Source organism: Vanacampus margaritifer, chromosome 7 (assembly GCF_051991255.1).
Source record: "Vanacampus margaritifer isolate UIUO_Vmar chromosome 7, RoL_Vmar_1.0, whole genome shotgun sequence".
NCBI classification, from domain to species: Eukaryota; Metazoa; Chordata; class Actinopteri; order Syngnathiformes; family Syngnathidae; genus Vanacampus; species Vanacampus margaritifer.
Window position 1 is genome coordinate 163,175 of NC_135438.1, and position 20,146 is coordinate 183,320.

Below are 20,146 nucleotides of genomic sequence, written 5' to 3' on the forward strand. Positions count from 1 at the left end.
TTTCTGCTGGTGACAAACTTTATTAAGCAAGTGAAGAACCAAAAGCAAACAGACCGGCGAACAAAAACAAAAACATCCCTGCCTTCAACGACGACGACGACGAGGGACTGGCCACACCCCTCTCTCTGATTGGCTGGCGCAAACTCAAAAGCCAGCCGCGGTCATGCCGATGACCACGACGACCCGTTCGAACCGGCCAAACAACGAAACGTTACCCGTGCTGGTCAGAACGGCGCATCAGGCGCTCGGCGGCAGGAAGTGTGTGGGCGGGGCTGTGATGTAACCCACCATGTGGGCGGGGTTGGGGGCAGGGCAGTAGAGCCGCGGGGCGTGGCCCGCCCAGTGCGCAGAGGCGGGCACGCAGGTGTGGTAAGAGTGGTGGGCGGAGTGAGGCAAATGAGGAGGCGCGGCCGCCGACAGGTAGGCGGCCGAGGGTGGAGCTTCGTAAGGCAGGTGCAGCGCGGGGGGGAGGGCCATCGGCTCCGGGTATAACATGGGGCCGGAAGGCGCCACATTAAGGGAGGAGCCTTCCAGTGGATGGGTGGGGCCTGGAGACAACATTTTGCATATTAATGATTGGCGTCCTTCTGACCACTTTGCATCGTCCCAACGCAAAATAGGACCGACCGGCGCCGTGAGAATCCGACGGAGCCTCCACGGCTCTGTTGGATTCCGGATAAGTGGGTGGGGGCGGCGGCTGGTGGGGTCCGCGCCCCGCCTCGGTGTAGGACGGGGGTGCGGCTGTGGACGGACAAAAGCCAAGTGGGTCACACACACACACACACACGTGCAAATAGTAGCGATCGGACCATGTGGGAGGGGGGCTTCCTGGCCGGGGTAGGGCGGGTAGTGCTGGTACGGGTAGACGGCGTCGGCCGGGTAGGTGGGGGCGTACGGCGCCACGGCCTGCTGCTGCTGCCAGCAGCTCTGATGGTACCACTGAGGAGGCCGGTCACCGGGTCAGTGTGTGTGCGTGACATCAGAAAAAGTCACGCACAAAAGTCATCGCGCTGCAAACAAACGACTTCTTTTTTGCTCGGCGAAGACTTTGGTCCGAACTCACCTGCACCCCGAGATTGAAGTAGAACTGAAGCACACGACAGTCTGCAGCAAAAGCACAACAATTAGCAAGCGCGCTAACCATGCAAATAAACCTGGCGGTGGACACGCCCACCTCTGGGGAGGTCGCTGCCATTGGGGTCGTAGGAGTACGGAGGCGGGGCTACCACAGAATAAAGCCCCTCCCCCAACTCATTCACCAGCCAGGTGGGTGCGGCGGCCGGGATCGTCACGGCAACTGGAAGCAAAAGCACGTGAGCGCGCGTGCGCAACGTTGCACGCGTGAGCGCAACGTTGCACGCACCTGACCGAGGTGGAGCGTGCGCCGGCGGCGGCGTGTGAGCGGCGGCGCCCACGTGGGATGAAGATGAGGGTGACGAGGAAGAAGAGGATGGCGGGGAGGAAGAAATCACCACCATCGGTGTCACCGCCTAACAAGCACGGCGTCGTCAGATGCGAACGTTGCGCACGATTGCGTCAGCTGGGTGTGTGCGTGTCACAACAACGCTCACGTTTCTCGTTTCATGACGCCATGAAACGAGATGAGCAGAAAGTGGCCAGAAACGCAATACAAAGGATGGAAATATGACAAATGTCATCTTGTACAAGACGCACAACGTAACGTTGAAGTCAACTGGAGAGAAAACGCCATTTTTTGCAGCGTTGATGCCCAAAACTCGAGGCCAATCAAATACTGACACTTTGGCCATGTTCACTTTGGGGTCGACTCACTTTTGTTGCCAGGGGTTTACACATTATTTGGAGGGACCAATAAATGGCCGCCTTTCGATCAATTGTACTCGGTGGACTTTTCCTTTCCTGTCAACGTGTCCCATAAAAAGACTTTTTGTGACATCGTCGCGTGTGTGTCATGATGTGTGTGCGTGCGCACCTGCTGCGTGTAGCTGAAGCTCGCCACATCAGCTCTTGCTCTTGGCGGCGACTCGGCCACGCCCCCTTCTTCCTCCCGGTCCTGTCACACAACAGTGATGATCATGATCATGATCATGATGATGATGATGATGATGTCATCGCTTTGACTTAATGCGCGCTACCTGTGCGGCGGGCGTCTCCATGGCAGCAGCGTTGCTGGCGTAAACGGCGGGCATCTGGAAGCTGGCATCTGAAACAGGAACTTCCTGTTAGCGTGGACAAGCGTAGCGTGGCGACCGCGTCAGGTGACTCACCTTGACCGGCATACGGCAAATCCCCTCTGAAATCTGACACACAATTAATGACATGGCAGATTGTTATGCCAATCTGCTTCTCGCGCTCACCCTGCTCGCGGACAACGTTGGCATCGTCCTGCTCTTCCTCTGACGAACACACGAGGGCTCCACCCGCCGGGGGGGTGAGCAGGAGTGGCCCCCCCGGGTTTCTCTGGACCCGGTAGGAGGAGCCAGATGGAGGCGGGGCCACCACACCCACAGGTTGTGGCACGGAAGAAGCCTGCGGTGTCAAAAAGCACGTCAGGCACAATTGAAGAAAAAACACAAAGATACAAAAAAGGAAGGCACGCACGCACGCACGCACGCACGCACGCACACACAAAGACAAAACACGCAGCGACGCCGCGTGAACGCGCGTGTGGCTACCGTGGTAAAAACATCGCGGTTGGCATCGTCCACGTGGTAGTAGGTCACGCCTGCGTCCATCTCCGCCGACGGGTCGGCCGCGTCGTCCTCGAAGTAGGGACAACCTTTGGCCAGCGCCGCCGCCAGATGGCGCCGACTGCGACTGAGCACCAAACGCCGGCTTTTAGGCTCCGCCCCCGCCATCCAACCGCAGCCCACGCGTCGGCTTACCGAGACCGGAAGGCGTAGCTGTCGTAGTCGTAGTAACGCCTGGCGGGCGGGTAATACGTCAGCTGAGGACCAATCAGGTGGCGGTTCACCAAGCGGGTGGAGCTTCTGACACAAAAACAAAATGGACGCAACAATCACACAAACGGCAAAACGTGCGCACAAACAAAGACGTGAGTAGTAAAAAATAAAAAAATAAAAAAGTTTCTATTAGTGGTGGCGTGTGTTAGTTAGTATGATGATGGCGAGCTGCGTCCACCTGGGGGCGCCGTATCTGGGTCTGGTGGCGGCCAGGGCGTGGCCATGCTGCTGCTGATGATGGTGCGGGGGCACGTAGGGGTCGTAGGGCACAGCTCCGGGGCCGGGCGGCGGCAGGGGGGCCCGGGGGTGGCCGGCAGGCTGGAAGCGCGGCGGGAGCGGCGAGGGGGCCGGGCCGCCGTAGGAGCCGTGCGGGGCCACGGCCAGTTCCGCCCCCTTGATGAGGGCCCCGCCTCCTCGAGACTTCCGGAAGTAGCGATGGCGCTGATGGCGCTGGTGACCTCTTGCATCGCCATCTAAAGACAAGCGAGAAGGTCAGCGCGCAGGAAGCGGGAAACATTTGGGGGCGGGGGTCATACCCAGGTCGCCTTTGCGGGGCGGAGCCGACGCGTTCCAGGCCAGAACAGGATTGACGGCTTTCACATCTGTGACGGGAACCAAATGCCTGACGGCGGACAGGAAGTGACTTACAAGGGCACTTGAAGGATGTGCGTGCGAGGGGGCGTGTGCGAGGGGGCGTGTGCGAGGGGGCGTGTGCGAGGGGGCGTGTGCGAGGGGGCGTGTACTTCTCTCCCAGCTCTTCAATGAAGACGGTGACAGCTGCCGAGTGCGTCCCCACTTCCTGGATGAAGGCATTGAAATACTTGCCTTTGGGCTCCAGACGCACCTGACACACGCACACACATTAATGAGATGGTTGAAAAAGGGGGGGGGGCAGAAGGTGTCAGATTGTTCATGTGATATTTCTGGATGCTTGAACGGCCGACATGTATCGGTTACAAGTATCGGCGTTACTCTCGCATTTGCCGCAGACGATGCGAACGACCAAACGAATTGCCCGGACTTCTTCCGGCGTTTTCTTTGGACTCGGGTCGTGGCCATTACGTGGAAATCCAGTTGGGCTGCTTGCTGGATTTTCTGGTCCTGCCCCTCAATCCAGATTTTCCTGGAGGGAGGGGCCAGAGGCCGTTTCAAACATCTGGCATTTTCATTCCCAGTTGTGACATTTGAACTTTTGAAGGTTTTGCTGGCAGCTGCCAAGCCGGCATCGCAAAATAGCGGTGGCGGGAAAACTGACAAACCGATTGACAGCAGATGACATCCTCGAACCCTTGAAAAAGAGGTCAGAAATGATGCAGATTGTTCGTAAGGATGATTCATTTGTGTTAGATCGTTTTGGTTGCGTCGATGGTTTTGATCTTTTCTAATTCCTCCTCTTATCGAGCGCTTGCGTGTCCGTTTCCATCTTTGTTCAATTGGTCAAATCGGGAGGAAACAAAAAAAAAGACAAAAATGACAAAAGAAAATGTCTTCTTGGACTCAAATAAAGACTGCAACGCTCAGACTACATTTTAAAAGGCTGATAAAACAAACACTCGATGCACACGGCGAGACCACGTTGCGCTCACCTGACATTTGTCCCCCAGGAAGTACTGTCGGCCGGCAAACACCATGTAGTCCGTCTTCTGCATCTCTGTCGGCGCGATGACGTCACAATGACACAACGGCGACATCGTGGCGGCCATGTTGGTTTGCGGCCATGTTGGTTTGCGGCCATGTTTGTTTGCGGCCATGTTTGTTTGCGGCCTACCTTTGCAGCTGTCCTGCCACACGTCAAACTCGACATTTCTGTAAACGCTGGCGTCCAGTGACTTCAGCACCTTGTACGGTAGAGACAGCCGGCTGGGGGGCGGAGCTTCGGATGCCGGCTGAGCACACAGGAATCGGTCAGCGGGAAACACGCACCAACACGTTCACACACAAACTTGCAAAGGTGTCTGAGCAGACAGGAAGTGTTGAAAGGTCAAAGGGCAACGGACGTGGCCTTGGCGGCTCACCCTGGCGTCTTCGCCCAACACGTGAAGCTTCTCCTCACCCGACTCCGCCTCCTCCCTGCAGGAGGTAACACGCTGGTGATGGGCGAGTTTGCCTATGTATGCGCGCACGCACGCACCTGTGACCTCTGTCCTCAGCGACATCGTAGCCAAAGTCGACATCACTACACATGGATGGGCTGTTTCGATAGCGACGACCTCCGACCTTGAACGCCTCCGTGGCCTGGCAGAGCTCCGCCTCCTCGCAGCCAAACACCTTTGTGTAGAGCAGCTCGTACACAACGGCTGCACGCACACACACGCACGTCAATATGCGCACGTTTGTGATCACGCACGCACCCACGCACGCACCCACACGCACGCACGCACGCACCCACAGGTGCTTCCTTCCGTGCCAAATCAGCCAAAAGTTTGAAGCGAGTAGATTAAATTCAATTTTGCATTTTGACAAATGTGAAGGTCGCCGATGAAGGTGAGAGGTCATCGGGTGTGGAGTGTTTGCGAAGGTGGCCAATTTGGGGATTTCGTCAGGATTTGTAGGACGTCCACAACGTTTTTACACATCACGAAGACATTTTGAAAATGTCCGGACAATTTTTCACGCCAAACTTTTTTCAACCTGATAAAAGCCACAAATGTTTTGCTCACTGACACAAAGGCAACTTTTCATTGATGTATTTAAGGATTTTTTTAATGCTAACATTTAAGTTATGTTGCAAGACAGTTTTGACACAAATATTTGGCCTTTGACCGCAACTGAATACGTGCCATCGGTCTCCTTGACTCCAAATAATCGGTATCCTATCGGGCCTGGAAAAACGATATCGGTCTTTCACTCGACCTTTGAACTCACCCTGGCAGATGGCGGCGGAGGCGGGGTAAGTCCTGGAGTACACAATGTCATAGTGACCGTTGACGGAGCAGGACAAGGTCACCTGGGAAAGACGCCTGCGGTTACTACGGCAACGCGGCGACGTCAGCGCCGCCGCTCGGGCCGGAGCTCGGCTCACCTTGTCCTCAAAGTGGGCCTCGGAGATGACGGTGGCGGCTTTGCCGGGATAACGGTAAATCAGAAAGCCGCGCCTGTGCGCGCAAGCAAACACACACACGTCAAAGCGCTGCGCTCTGATTGGCCGAGCTTGCCTGCTGATTGACGAGTGTCACCTGTAAAGCTGAGACAGAGCTTTGATCTCCACCTGGCCCACCGTCTCCTGCAACACACACACACAAAAAGCCCAATCGGCCAATCACAATCTGCGTGCGTCTTTGCACGCACGCACTCACCTTGGGGTCCTCCAGCCGCTCCAGGTACTTGTCAAAGGAGCCTTCCACAAACTAGCAAAAACAGGTGAGGTCCATCACGTGACGTCATGCGATGACGAGCGGCGTGGGGCCAAAAACTCACCGGCTCGAAGGTGCCGGCGTTTGCTCGCATGAAATCGGCGCACGCCTGACGAATGTCGTGGTGGTGGTTCTGCGAGAAGTACAACTGCGGCAAGCAGAGACAAGTCAAAGGTGGCAGATAAGCCGCGTTCGTGCGGCGGGACGCAGGAAAGAGACGCCAAGCAAGGCCTCGAGTCGCTTAAGTCAACCAAGACTAGTCAGCGGGTATCGGTCCAGTCTCGTCTCCGGATGGGAACGCAAAGCATAAAAAAATGCTTCAAGAGCAACTCGACACTAAATCGACTCCTTTTTTCCTTTTGCTGATCAACCGTATCAAGTTTTGTCGTCTTGGGATTTTCATGCCTGCGTTTTGTTTGATTGCGTGTCTGGAGTCAAAATACAAATTGGAGAAATACATGTGATGAAATCAACACTTTATAAGATACAATGTTTTAGAGTTAAGTATGATTACTTATAAATGACTTTATCTTTTATTAGGAATGATTACTTACTGTACGTTTTTGTACATCTGAAAATCCAAACCCAGCCCGACAAATAAACACAAATACACTTCAAATGCAAAACACGCACACACAACTTAACAAAACACACAATAAACAACTGAAACACTCCATTAAAACTAACACGCACAACCAAGTAAAGTTGAACCTAATTTAACCTCACCTAAGCGACGATTTTTAAAAGACGGCCGACAGCGGAAAAGTCAAAGCCAAATCAGCCCTTTAGCTTTAGCCTCATTAGCTCGAGCCTTCGACGGAGGCTTCGACGGCGGATTCGCCCGGACCGACGGACCCGGTCGGCTTGACGTCTGACCTGTTCGGAGACGGCCCGGAAGAGGCTGGACGCGTCCCTGGCGACCATCTTGCGGTAGAGGCCGAGGTTGGCCAGGTAGTCGTCCATGTTGACGAAGTACTTCTTCAGGCTTTTTTGCATCCCGCCGCCAACACGCGCTCATTCCCGGCTGGGCTTCATCAACGCTAACGAGGCTGAAAAACACAAAAAAAACAACGAAAAAAAAAACTGCTGCCCACGAAACCTCCGCCCACGCAAAAACAAAAGAAAAAAGAAAAAAAACACCTTTCCAATCAAATCGCAAATAGCCTACGTCAAATCGTGCTGGTGTTTTTTTTTTCTTGAGCAGGAAGTCTTTCGCCAGGCTAGGACTACATAACCCCCCCCCCCCCCCCCCACCCCAAAACCCACTCCGGATGGCGGCAAGCGAGAAATCCATAAATACATTAGAGAAATCGAGATTTTCTTTTGAGTCCGTTCCCACGAATGACTCGTGTTTACATGCCGGAGCACATTTACGCCAGCAAAGTGCCAGCGCCATTTTGTTGTTGTCACCAAAGGCCATTTGGCGGAACCCATTTCAACAAAAATAAATCATAAGAATGAAATAATTTATGAACTGGACAGAAAGCCCGTTTGCATCGTTGTAAATGTGACATCTGCCAGTAAATACATTTTGATGCGAGTATTGATTGATTTGTGGCTGGAACCGCAAGTTCCATGCAAGATTTTAACGAATTCAACAAGCGCAAATGACAATAATACTTTTCTGTCAAATGTTCTATCATTTCATGATCTCTATAACGTAATATTAAGATAGAATGGCAACTTACACGTGGACACAACTGCTTTATTCAAGATCTGGAGAGTGGAGACGTTTCTGTTTTGTAGACTTGTTGTGGAAGTAAAAAGTGACAGCAAGTGAGACCAAATATGGTCGTCGATGTTTTCACGAAACTTTTGATGCCAATGTTTACAAGCGACCACGTCAACATCCCGTGGAACGAGTGGGAAACTAACTTGATCTTTCAAGCCGACATGTCAACTGGTTTGAGCGCAAATAAAAGTTCCTGTAGTTGCAGCACCCCCTGGTGGCGAGTGGAATTTTTGGGGACTCGATTCACTTGATGGGCCTCAATTATGAAGAATTAGGAATTGTAGGCCAACTGTGTATATTGAACTTAAGCTATATGAACACACTCGGTAGCTAATTAGCATCGCATAGACCAGGGGTGGGCACACTCGGTCCTGCAGGTTTTGGATGTTTCCCTTCTCCAACACAGCTGATATCTGATCAGCTCATCAGCAAGCTCCGCATAAGCTTGGTAACGATCCTGTTGATTGGAATCAGCTGCGTGGAAACCTCCAAAACCTGCAGGTTCGACGCTTGCCAGTTTGCCCACCGCTGGTTCAGACACGCGCCGACGTAGTAACGGGGCGGTGGCGATGGCGAACATGGTCGCCTACCACGAGATGGGAGGAGTCTATTCAAGACCATCCCCGTACCTGGCTTGAACCGAAGGTGGTCCGACTCGATCTCCAGCTGACGCATCACAACTTTCGAAATTGGCACATCAACTCGCTGGTCGAAAGTGCGCAAAAAGCAACGACTCTGATGATTGTGTTTAGCATATCATTTTATTTGGAACGTATGCGTAAATATGTACAAATAAAAAGTTTGATGTAGCACACACAAGAGCCGAAGGATGATCTCGCATATGAATGATTATTAGGTTTGTGTTTGTTTTCGCTAAGCTTTCTTCAGTGGACGTCAGGAAATATTTGTTTGGTTAAGTGCAACGTCCTGTTGTGCCGAGCGGAACGTTTGGCACCGTTGAAGCCGGAAGCATTAGAAGAACGGACAACAGTTGAAGATTTATTTAGCATCGCACACACGTTTGTTTGCTTCATGTAGTGTGTCTGTTTACGGATATTTGGTCCAAGTGGCGCTTATTTCATTGAGTTGCTATTAATAGGAATATTAATGTTGTTCCGTGAAGTAGGTGACGTTTCAGCGAGCGCAACTTTGTCGCTGTTGAAACCGGAAGCTTGAGCAGCAGGTCCGCGTCACGCTCACGAGCGGCAGAATTTGTTGTCGTTTTTCTGCTTCTCGTTTGCTTTGGGACATTTTGTGGGACATTTTGTGGGACATGCCGTGCGATTGGCCTCAATTGGGCCCGCGGCAGTGGGCGACTTACGTCAACAAAGAGCTCCAAGTGACGGCGGGAGAGGAGACGCCAGAGTTGACAGGGTGGCTCCTCACCGTCGACCCCGTGTCCGCCAGGTAGGCACGCGCACGCGCACAGCGCAAGGGTACGTCGGCAACAAGCCAGCAAACGAATGCTTCAATTTTGTTCAAAGATGCTTTACGTGGCACCAGATGTGTTCAAGACCATTCAAGTGACACGCTCATCATTTTCCGACGCCAACACGAGCTCGAAACTCGTGAAAAGGCACACTTGACACATTCAGACATTTTCAACAGTTAAAAAGGGAATGTTTTGTCCAAAATTGATTTGATAACTTCATTATTTTTCATGTACAATTAATGCGAATATGCCCACTTGCTGTCGACTGAATGTTGTTCGTAAATATAAAAAAGTTTTAAAAGTATTAATTGTACGTTATCAAATCAATTTTGGACAAAACATTCACTTTGTAACTGTTGAAAATGGCTCAATGAGTCAAGTATCCTGTGAAGCTTCAGGTGAGCAAGATGGAACCTTCTTGACTATTTCGGCAAAACACCGAAGCGTTTATGAAACAGAGGCAACATCGAACATTGCTGTTATTTTGTCCAACTTATTTTTGTCGTTGCGATGGTTATTTTGACTGTGAACCCAAATACATGTTACAATTGTCTTATGGCAAAAACACAACCCGACGAATAAATAGTTTCTTTTGAAATCAGAGGTCAATAAAAAGTGTTTGTTGAAATATTACCTTTATTTTAAAAGCGGGGTCGTTAACAAAAAAAAACAACCTAACCTGGTGACCTCTGAACTTGAACGTAGAGATTTCATGATTGAACGCTTCGATCCAATTGAATGCGCTGTGCCCACCTTGGCCACCGGGGGGCAGCACAGCACAGAATTGCAGCCCATGTGACACAAACGAAGAATTTTCTCCTGCCTTCACTAAAGTGCTCGAGGCCGTCGATGATAATCATCAACATTTGAAAGAACATTTGACATTCTGTGTTAGCATTTCCCTAGCGGGGACAGTTTGAAAATCCAAAATTGCGCCTTGGAGTAAGCCTATTCCCTTTTGTATGTCTCCCCAGTCTGGTCCTGGTGAGTTTTGGCGCGGGCGGCAGCGTGCAGGTGGTGATGGGTCACGCGGTGCGGCAGGTGCAGGTGCTACGGGACGCCGACACCGCCACGGCCCAACGTCTGCGCTCGCTCTTCCCGCCTCCCGCGGCCGGCGAGCCGGACCCGCGGCGGCGCGCCCGTGTCCGCCGATGGCTGGAGAGCAACCGCATGCCCGTGGAGGAGCGCGGCGAGCAGCTGAGGGTGGCCGGCGCGCTCACCCTGGCGCCGCCGTATGGGCCGGACGACTGCAGCGGCGCCAACCCCATCGTGCTGGAGCGAGTGCGGAAGCTTCTGGAAGGACTGCCGCGGCAGGAAGTGGCCGCCGCCGCTGCTTCCTGTCCGCCGGCAAATCCAAAATTGGCCTCAGACGCCGTTTTGGGGGAACCCGTCTTCTGGGATTGACTGAAAAACTGTCGGCATTTTTTGGAGCGGCTTGATTGTGACTTTGTGCCGATCCAAAACGTGTGCACCCCCCCCCCCCCCCTTCAAATGATGCCAATAAAAATGTAGTGATTGTGACATCGAGACAACTTTTATTCCCTTGTGACAAACAAGTTTGAACAGAACCATGACGAGTTGTACCTCTTTGGTTCTGCCGGTTCTGGTACCTGAAGGCTTCGCACTCCTCTGTGCGTGCGGGTCCACAATCAGCAGTGTCGCATTTGCCGGAGGCCACCGATTGGCTGTGCCCCCCTCACAGCGCAGGGGGTGTGTCCAGCAGGGGGGCGTGGCTCAGAGAGTCTCTCTTATAGGTCTTGGGGGGCAGCTTGGGCACGGCGTGGCGAGGCGGCACAGGGGGGCCGTCCAGCGGGAGGGGCGGCGGCGAGGGGAGGGGCATCTTCCTGGAGACGGGGGAGGGGCTGACAGAGGTGGGCGGCGGTGAGGTGGGGGCGGGGCCCAGGCAGGACGCGGCGGGAAAAAAGGCCTGGGCCGGCAGCTGGCGGCGGGAGCGGCCCTGGGGGGGCGGCAGCAGGTGCAGGGGCGAACTAAGCGGCTCCCGGGGGGGCAGCAGAGGGGGGCCGTCGGGGGGGGACGACGACAGCGACGAGTAGCGGGGCGGAAGGAGCTTGCAGGTGGGCTGGCGAGGCGGCACGGCGGGCGGGCTGTCTGGCTTCGGCGACGTCTGAGGACAATCGTGGTCATAACAATCACATCAGCTTGCCATAACAATTAACGTCAACATCAAGCTTAATCGTTGCATTGACAAGCATCACCGGCCGTCATAACTATCGTTATCAATCATCATAACAATCTCCATCATCATCATCATCATCATCATCATCATCATCAGGAGGCGGAGAACCTTAGACGGAGAAGACTCGGCTGGCGCAGACTCGGGTCGTCTGCGTGGGGGCACGGGCGGCGGCAAGGGGGCGTCGTCGGGCGGCCGGCAGAAGGAGACCATGGACGACATGGACGACGACCCTGACGGACAAACGGGACATTGCCACAATGTCAGCGCCGACCGGAGCAACGAGATGACAAACGAGATGACAAACGTTCCGCGGAGCTCCCGAAACGCAAAAGATGAGGATGAGGATGAGGATGAAGGTCCCGCGTCTGCTGGGGACAACCTGCGACAGCCTCACACTCGCTAACGTTAGCAAGACAGACGCCAGCAGGGATGAGTGTTACTATGGAAACGGGAAGCGGCGGGACGGCTCATACTAACGTGGGCCGTGCGGCAGCCAGACCGGGCCAAAGACGGCGTCGCCAGCTGTGGGACGAACAAGAAGAAGAAGAAGAAGAAGAAGAAGCGCGTGAGGACCGGCAGCCAGACATCGGTGCTAAGCTAACGCAACCATTTGCCGGGTTGGAGTTCAACTCCCTGCAGACGCTTGAGAAACAGGAAGGAGGGAGACGATGACGACGAGGGTTAGCGCGGCTAACGCTAATGGTGCGCTTACTGGAGTGGGCGGGGCTGCTGGGCGCCTGCGGGGAATCGAAGACGCTGCCCGCGTCGGTGCAGCTGGAGGCGGCCGAGGCGGGGGGCGGAGTCAGCGGCGTGCAGGGCGAGTTGGGGCCGGAGGCGGCGTTGGGGCCGTCGGCGTCGCTGTCGGGGATGCGACTGTAACTGATCTTGCGAGGCTCGTTCTGCAGCGGCGTCGGGTGGCACGTGGCGCTGCCGCGCGCCGACGTGGGCCGGATGCCCGGAGACTTCAGCGGGCACGTGTACCTCTTGGCCTAAAGGTCAGAGTTCACACACACACACACACGTTGGCAAAGGCCGCGAGGAACTCAATCAGCCACGTGAGAACAAAACAAAAATTGTAGAAATGATTACATTTGTCATCGTTATTTTTACATCATTTAAATGAATTTATGATTGAGAAGTTGTCAGAAAAAAAGATGGAAGGTCGATGAAAGTTTTTAAAATGACCTAAAAATGTCCAGAAAGGAAGAAGAAAAGTCCATGAAATCGCCCCCAAAAAAGTCCAAAAATTGGATTTAAGAAAAGGCAAGAAAGAAAATGTTCAAAAACAAGACGGAATGCGGAAAATGACCATCAAATTGCTGTCCGAAAATTGATAGCAAAAAAAAGTCAGATAAAGAACATTAAAAAATGTAAGAAAAGTTGACAGAAAAGTCTAAAAATGTACGAAAAATAAGAAAAGAAATCAAAAGTGAATTTTGTAAAAAGCAAAGCTTCTCAAATGAGCCTGCTGGCGACCAGTCGGCCCTTGCCGACAGCGGCCGGCGACCAGTCGGCCCTCGTCGACAGCGGCCGGCGACCAGTCGGCCCCTGTCGACAGCGGCCGGCGACCGTTCCGCAGAAGAGCGGCCGAAGGGCGAGTACTCACAAATCGGGGCAGCGTGCGAGCGTTGCGAGGTTCGACGAGCAGAGACGTGTTGAACAGACGGTCGCCAAAGTCGTTCTCGCACAGCTCGCCTGTCGGGTTGAGGTTCTCGAAGAAGTTCTGCACGCACAGACGGCCGCTCGGTCACACCGGCGCCAGCACAAACGGGAGGTCGGGCCACGCGAGCCGAGGCCCACCCTGATGTCGCTCTCCACGCGCAGGCAGTACGGCTGGTTCTGGTACTGCTGGATCTCGCCGGTGATCTCCGCCACTTTCCTCCGCTTGCTGAAGTTGATCAAATCTTTTCCGTGTCGCAGCAGGAAGTCGGGATTGCCCTCCTCCGTCTTCAGGATGTTGGTCAGGTAGATGCCTGCGCACGCCCACGCCCACGCACACGCACGCGGTTAACGACCACACCCCGCCCCACCTCCACAGGCCGGTTGGGTCATACCAAAAAAGGGCACGCAGGGGGGGTTGATGGAGCGCAGTTTGGCCAAATACTTTTTGTAGTGGTCTTCACTCAGCTTGTGAGCTTCTTCCAAAATCTTCCGCTGGCGATTAGGAATTTGCTGAAGACAAAAAGAAAAAATGCAACGAAGCTCACTTGCGGTATTTGAGAGCTTCCGAGTGCACGCACACAGCTTTGTTTGACTATCTTTGTGGGGCCATCTCATTGGCATCACGCATTTCCAAGCCCCTCCCCCCAAGCGTCAACAATGATTGCCGAGCCGGGTTCCTTACCTTAACCTCAACCATAGCCCAATTCAAACCTAAACTCGAAAACCGAGTCTTGACCCTCAAAAAGAGGTCTGAACTTGTGGGGCCCAGAAACATGGCCCCACAACCGCAAAGTTGGCCCCCACTATGTAACAAAAACAAGAGCAAACACACACACACAGTTGGCATTAAAAGCCGCACAACCAAACGCCGGCCGATGCGGCGCTAGCGACGTCACGGGCACTGATGGGAAGAAATGAGTGGTCAGCCCACACACGCCCGTGCAAGCCGTCGAAGCCACAGGGCGGCCATCTTGCTCCTCCCACTTCGCCAGCAGACTAATGTATAAACTATACGTACACATTAGACATATACAGCTTGTGGGCAGTTAGTATCGGGCCGGGGGCGGGGCCGGGGGCGGGGCCAGGGTGGTCACTATTTATTATTAAATAAATACAAATTTAACAAGTGGACGGTACGTGCTGCTTTGAAGACCACCTTTTTCTTTTATCGCTCCGTGGCATCTTTTCTTGAATTACAGTTATAATTATTGAAAAAAAAACGTACAAGTTTCCTCCTGTAAACATCTTCAAGCATATCAAGTATTTAAGGCAGCTTGTAAAATGTCCTCTTGTGGATTGTGTAAATGTATAGGATGGCATGTGGAGAAACGCTTCTTGGGAGGAGCAATATGGCGGCTTCAAAAGTTTTGGCCTGCCAGCTATCCAGATCAGTGGTCAGGGGTCAGGGGTCAGCAAGCTTTTTTCGCCCAAAAAGCCATTTTAGGACAAATAAATACGCAAAAATGTGTCTGAAGCAACAAAACATTTGATGATGGCTGTAAACCTTTTCGTCTTCTGCTTATTATTTGAAATTTTCACACTTGTTTTTATTTTATTTTCTGCCTTTCTGTCCAATTTTTGACATTTTTGGCAATTATAGACATATGGTCATTTTCTGCCTCTCTTTTCCCTTTTGTGGACACGTTACGGCCATTTTATGACTTAAAAAAATTGCCTGTTTTGCTTATCAATTTCTGACATTTTTGGCAATTTTGTAAACATTTTTATTTATTTTAATATTTTCATTTCGGCCTTTTTTATTCAATTCTCTGACATTTTTGGCCATTTCTATTTTCCTCTCTGGAAAATTTTTAGGTCATTGTTTAAACTTTTTCTTCGACCTTTTATCTCTCTTTTTCTGACAACTAAAAAATGTGTGCTCTGACATTTTGGGAATATTTAATTATTCATGTTTAAAAATCCAAATCATGAATTAATTTTAGGAATATTTATCTAAGCAAATACAAATGAAAAAAAGAATCATTCGATTTTGGAGAGAGAGATCCACAGGAAAGGGGCTAAAGAGCCACATACGGCCCCAGAGGCGCAGGTTGCAGACCGCTGTGCTAGGCGGTAGCATGTTAGCGGCGGTGGCGCGGGCACCTCGAAGGTGTGGTCCAGCCTGTAGACGGGCGAGGAGTCCATGGCGCTGACCACCGCCAGGACGCCGTTGAAGTTGTTGAGCTCCTGGAAGACTTGAAGGATCTCGATGATGCGCGACACCACCGCCACGCGCTCCTCCAGGTTCTCCGTCTCCACGATGCACCTGCGCCACAGGAGGAAGGGTTGGGAGTGGGCGGAGCGGGTGGGCGGAGCGGGTGGGCGGAGCGGGTGGGCGGAGCGGGTCGACGGGGCCGTCTCACTTTTCAAACCAGAGGGTCAAGTTGGTGGTGTGTCGGATCATCCGGAGCAGGTTGGGCGAGTGGATCTCTTTGTCCTCTTTGGTCCACACGCTGCCCACCAGCTCCGACGGCTGCACCGCCCTGCGGGGGGCGCACGCGCGGCGCGGCGTCACCTCACGTCACGTCACGTCACGTCACGTCACGTCACGTCACGCATCCCGCTTCGGCGCTCACCTGTAGAGATCGGACTCCAGCAGGGTGAGCTGGCGGGCGACCTCGATGGGGTGAAGCGTCATGAGGTCAAAGTGCTCCAGGTGTCCCGGCTTGCAGATGTGCCACTCCACAGGGGGCGGAGAGTTCTGGAAGGTGATGCTGTGGCTCGGCCCGCACACCGCCGCCTGCTTCTTGCGCTGGATGATCTTGGTGATGGACTCCACCCACTTCCTCATGGCCTTGCCTGCAACAAAAAGCAAACGAGGGAATGTGCCTTTTGGGAGGATGGAAGGTTGGTTGGTTGCTTTTGTCTCTCCCCACCCCCCCCAAAACACACGCACGCACACACACAGGTGAGGAGGGGGCAACACGTCCTCACCTCTGACGGACGCAATGAAGTCCTCCAGTCGTCCCAGCAGATGCGCGTCTCTCTCAAAGTCGTAAAAGTGGTGCTCAACCCAGTGACGGCACACGTTTAGAACTCTAGCAGAGGACACACAGCATGCATAGAAAAAGTGTACACACCCCTGCTCAAAGGCAAGTTTTAAGAAATAAAAAGATTCAACTTTTTCCACTATTTTAAGCCCTTACACAGTTAAAGGGATACTCGCAAAACGACATCAAATGTATATATATATATATATATATATATATATATATATATATATATATATATATATATATATATATATATATATTTTTTTTTTTTTTTTGTTAATAAACTGTATAAACTGTCTGCTAATGTTGTCGCCATATCTTGGTCGTTATTTTGACAATTTCAGTGCATGTTGCTTGAACGCTTGAATTTGGGGCAAAAGCGCGCGTGTGGCGCCATCTTCAGGCTAAACGCTGGCATGATCACAATTTGGCTGTTTGTCCTCTCATTGAACTTGAGAGAAGTGATTTAGGCGCCACTTGTAGAATGTGACGTAAGCGGCCGCCTCCGTCTTGTATACAAGACACTTTGAACGGTGACAGGTGTGTGCGTGTGCGTGTGCGTGTGCGTGTGCTGCCATCAATGTGAAGGCCAATGACGGATGGTGAACGCGGCCAAAGCGGCCAAAGCGGCCAAAGCGGCCAAAGCGGCCAAAGCGGCAGTTTGCGTGCGCAACCACAAGCTGACTCGTTTGTTTTGACTTTGACTCTCCAAAAGGTTTTTCAGGTCATGAAATGCTCGTTGTCGATTCTTTCGATCTCACAAAAGCCAGGCAGGCTTTTCAACAGGGGGTGTGTAGACTTTTTATGGCGGCGTACGTGTGCTCGGCGTGTTGTTACCTGAGCTGGACGGGCTGCACAAATTCTTTCCGGAAGCGTTTGAGTTCTGCGCTGACGGGCTGCTCTCCTGCGTCCAGGTGATCCACCTCGTTGGGTCTCGGCTCGGGAATCTCAAACCTGAATAACACGCGGTGATGTCATCGAACCCGCGCGGGCCGGCGTGTGCGTGTGCGCGCGCGCTACCTCTCCATGAGCAGGTCCAGCAGCTCCTGCGGCTTGCAGAAAGATCGGTACGTCGTCAGAAATGTTCGGACAAAATTGGGATCTGCGGAAGGAAGGACGGCAGAGGACCAACGTCACACATCGTGGGCCGGCCCGCATCCAGGACCGCATTCGTGGACTGTCCTGCTTCTAGCCCTGATCCTAATCCTGGTCACAAAAAGAGTCTCAGATGGTTTTGCAAGACCACTTGACAAAATGTGCTGTCATCCCCTGAAGACTTCCTCATCCTGGACCTGATTGGAACTCTGACCGTCATCCGGCATCTTATTCTTGTCATGATCCTCAACGCATGACTGATCCGAATCCTGATCCTGGTCACGGACTAGGGTTGGGCATCAAGAATTGAGAGGAACCGCTACTCACATTCGCTGCACGCAAGAACCAGGAGCAGGAGAGAGTTGTGTGTGCGTGCGTGCGTGTGCGTGTGTAACACGCAATACTACAAACGCCGCACGACACTAAGAACAAAACGCACACAAGGACGGGCCAGCAGGGAGGATGTTCTGGACCTGAGAATTGTTCGGAATGTGAACCAGAACGAAAGGTCCGCATTCAAACCATGCCCAACCCAATCATGACTTGATTCTAGCCCAGATCCCGAGTCTAGTTCTGATCCCAATCCTGGTCCTGTTCTTGGTCTGAATTCTGATTCTAATCCTGCACTTTATTCTTGTCGTGGCTCTAATTTGAGCACTGATCCAAATGCTGGTCCTTATCCTAAAGCTAGTCCTCATGGCGGACCTGATCTTAGGCCTGACCCGGCGCTCGGTGCCGATCCGGATGCTATCCATCCAGATCCTAGTTTTGATCCGAGTTTCCCAATGACAGCACTGATCCAAATGCTGGTCCTAATACCGGTACTGGTCTTGATTGTATGCCTGATCCTGATACTTGATTGTGATTCTGGTGCTGATCCCGGACGTGTTTCTCGCACCCGATCCCGATCCCGATCCGGCGTACTCACCGGCATACATGTGGAAGGTGAGCCTCTCGATGAGCTTGAGGACGGTGCCGGCCTTGACCACGGGGATGCCCGACTTGGACTGGACGCTGTCCTCAAAGACCACGTTCTCCTCCGAGTCGGGCTGAGCGAAGCGGTAGAGGTCCGGCGCGGGCAGGCGCACGTGCTGGTCCTTGTCCTCCTGCAGCACGGCGGCGTCCAGCATCCTCTCCAGCGTGCTGCGGTACTGGAGCGACACCAGCGCCGCCATCCAGCCGTTCTTCTCCTGGGCCGACTTGGCGGCGAAGACCACGCTGTTGCCGTCCCTCAGGATGATCTCAAAGGCGTGCCGGTACTCGCCGTCCTTGTCGTCCTTGTCGTTGATCTGGACCTTGCGGAGGATTGCAAACGTTTTGCCATCGTGCAAAAGCGAAAGGAAGATCGCGTTGGAACGCTAGCGTCCAATTTGGGAGCGTTTTTACATTCACAAACAAATGCAGAATGCGTGAAATCGATTTTGGGAATGATTCATCTGACAGTATGTTTGTCGGCCCTCGGAATCCAACCATTTTAGTTCCCCCCCCACCCCCACCCGACCCCCGTTGTGTAACCTTGCGCATGAAGAACTTCTCCTTGAGGCGGTACTCGGCGGCCGAACCCTGGCCGGGCAGCCGCGGCGGTCCGTGGTTGGACTTGCAGCAGATCATGAGGCCGTCGAAGAGGAAGATGTGGCGCTCGTGTTTGGCGCCGACCCGGGTCAGCGTGCCCTCCATGATGAAGTGGTTGCAGCACTGGCCGATGTCTTTGCCCTCCCAGCCGTCGATGTTCTTCTGGATCTCGTTCATCTTCCTGATGGTCGCGTGCTTGCCCTTCATCTGCTGGCTGTACAGCCGGCACGCCGACTCGCTGCAACGCACACACGGCGCCGACGGTTGGAAAAGGACAGCCCAGACCCGATGCCGGCATCACATGCTTCTACATTTGATATGGAGTCCAACATTGATCAAAGTTCTGGTCCCGTTCCTAGTACTCATGCGGGACCAACGTTGATCCTGGAGCCCGTTTGATGTCGTGATTGTGATTCTCGCCCGGATCTAAAACCCGCTCACTTTGCCGGCGAGCTGAATTCGGACGCAATTTGCGAGTTGGCAAACTTTGCATCTCGTACGAATCCCGCGGATGTGTTAACCAATCAGGCGTCGTTATGGCGCGACCAGAGCAGGAAGCGCCGATGGCAGACGAAAGGACGCTGCTTTTGATTCTGTGAATTACTCGCCGTTTCCGTCTTGAATTTGAACAGCGAGAGGCGCCGCTTTGTGCGTTTTTAGCTGCGTAAGATGTTCCTGCCCCCCCACAAGACGTCGAGACGCAAGACGACAAAAGAAATCCGATCAGCCGGAAGCATCGTACGGCAAGTCCGTCCTTTCCCGAACGGATCGGCCGTCCCACGTGAAGAACTTCCTCCATCACAATCACGATCATCAATCTGGCTTGTGAGCTTCCAAACCCGGCCCTGATTCTAGTCCTGATGCTGAACCTTGACCTCACCTGGGTACGAGTCTAGTACTGACCCTACAATGGACCTTGATCTAGTACTGATCAAAATCCTGGTCCCGTTTGTAATCCTCATTCTTGAGCTGATTTGAATTTTGATCCCGAAGGCAAGTCCTGATCCTGATCCTGATGGAAGTTCCGATTATGATCCTGGTGCCGGTAAGAGTCCGAATCATCACGTCTTAATGAAGAATCCAACATGGCGGAAATTTGAAAAGCGCAACAACAAGCATTGATCGTGTGACCAAAGAGAGGACGGCGATTGGCCGCGAGCTTGAGGTC

At 53.0% G+C, this 20,146-nt stretch overlaps 3 protein-coding genes across 12 annotated transcripts in view; 1 reads left to right on the forward strand and 2 right to left on the reverse strand.

Moving 5' to 3' along the window:
- On the reverse strand, window positions 1–9,426 carry alg13 (ALG13 UDP-N-acetylglucosaminyltransferase subunit). 6 transcript variants are annotated; one of them, XM_077571361.1, is made up of 26 exons: window positions 9,349–9,426; window positions 7,172–7,344; window positions 6,360–6,443; window positions 6,239–6,289; window positions 6,119–6,165; window positions 5,965–6,037; window positions 5,808–5,889; window positions 5,074–5,239; window positions 4,958–5,012; window positions 4,711–4,828; window positions 4,529–4,593; window positions 3,686–3,786; window positions 3,479–3,564; window positions 3,121–3,415; window positions 2,865–2,969; window positions 2,655–2,796; window positions 2,337–2,508; window positions 2,247–2,279; window positions 2,112–2,182; window positions 1,952–2,032; window positions 1,364–1,490; window positions 1,175–1,297; window positions 1,064–1,104; window positions 810–939; window positions 628–741; window positions 1–548 (listed from the first exon to the last, which is right to left on the reverse strand). In XM_077571361.1, exons 2-26 carry the CDS (start codon window positions 7,289–7,291, stop codon window positions 238–240), a joined length of 2,793 nt encoding a protein of 930 aa, XP_077427487.1. In that variant the 5' UTR covers window positions 7,292–7,344; window positions 9,349–9,426; the 3' UTR covers window positions 1–237. The 6 variants fall into 6 exon arrangements, with proteins under 6 accessions (XP_077427487.1, XP_077427486.1, XP_077427488.1 ...); XM_077571360.1 differs by lacking the exon at window positions 9,349–9,426 and adding an exon at window positions 7,984–8,462; XM_077571362.1 differs by lacking the exon at window positions 9,349–9,426 and adding an exon at window positions 7,464–7,509.
- gemin6 (gem (nuclear organelle) associated protein 6) lies at window positions 8,794–10,980 on the forward strand. Its single transcript, XM_077571375.1, has 2 exons — window positions 8,794–9,434; window positions 10,434–10,980. Exons 1-2 carry the CDS (start codon window positions 9,301–9,303, stop codon window positions 10,861–10,863), a joined length of 564 nt encoding a protein of 187 aa, XP_077427501.1. The 5' UTR covers window positions 8,794–9,300; the 3' UTR covers window positions 10,864–10,980.
- sos1 (son of sevenless homolog 1 (Drosophila)) overlaps window positions 10,972–20,146 on the reverse strand; it is a 17,326-nt gene continuing 8,151 nt past the window's right edge. For 3 of the 5 annotated variants that reach the window (XM_077571353.1, XM_077571352.1, XM_077571355.1), the window contains 15 exons: window positions 18,922–19,216; window positions 18,335–18,701; window positions 17,332–17,413; window positions 17,149–17,265; window positions 16,253–16,356; window positions 15,895–16,117; window positions 15,682–15,801; window positions 15,422–15,584; window positions 13,711–13,828; window positions 13,457–13,629; window positions 13,263–13,379; window positions 12,369–12,645; window positions 12,134–12,178; window positions 11,765–11,886; window positions 10,972–11,584 (listed from right to left, as the gene is read on the reverse strand). In XM_077571353.1, coding sequence (XP_077427479.1) covers window positions 11,156–11,584; window positions 11,765–11,886; window positions 12,134–12,178; window positions 12,369–12,645; window positions 13,263–13,379; window positions 13,457–13,629; window positions 13,711–13,828; window positions 15,422–15,584; window positions 15,682–15,801; window positions 15,895–16,117; window positions 16,253–16,356; window positions 17,149–17,265; window positions 17,332–17,413; window positions 18,335–18,701; window positions 18,922–19,216 — 2,752 coding nt within the window. In that variant the 3' untranslated portion in view covers window positions 10,972–11,155. Of the gene's footprint in view, window positions 11,585–11,764; window positions 11,887–12,133; window positions 12,179–12,266; window positions 12,299–12,368; window positions 12,646–13,262; window positions 13,380–13,456; window positions 13,630–13,710; window positions 13,829–15,421; window positions 15,585–15,681; window positions 15,802–15,894; window positions 16,118–16,252; window positions 16,357–17,148; window positions 17,266–17,331; window positions 17,414–18,334; window positions 18,702–18,921; window positions 19,217–20,146 lie in introns of those variants that run through there. The other 2 variants (XM_077571354.1, XM_077571356.1) reach the window with 2 other exon arrangements.

Bases quoted from the DNA above. Each gene is read 5' to 3' on its own strand.
- gemin6 (XM_077571375.1), top strand. From the start codon at position 9,301: ATGCCGTGCGATTGGCCTCAATTGGGCCCGCGGCAGTGGGCGACTTAC. The intron at 9,435-10,433 runs GTAGGCACGCGC...ATGTCTCCCCAG, and splicing joins GTCGACCCCGTGTCCGCCAG to TCTGGTCCTGGTGAGTTTTG.
- alg13 (XM_077571361.1), bottom strand. From the start codon at position 7,291: ATGCAAAAAAGCCTGAAGAAGTACTTCGTCAACATGGACGACTACCTG. The intron at 2,970-3,120 runs GTGGACGCAGCT...TTTTTGTGTCAG, and splicing joins CCCAGATACGGCGCCCCCAG to AAGCTCCACCCGCTTGGTGA. The intron at 1,491-1,951 runs GTGCGCACGCAC...CGTGCTTGTTAG, and splicing joins GCTTCAGCTACACGCAGCAG to GCGGTGACACCGATGGTGGT.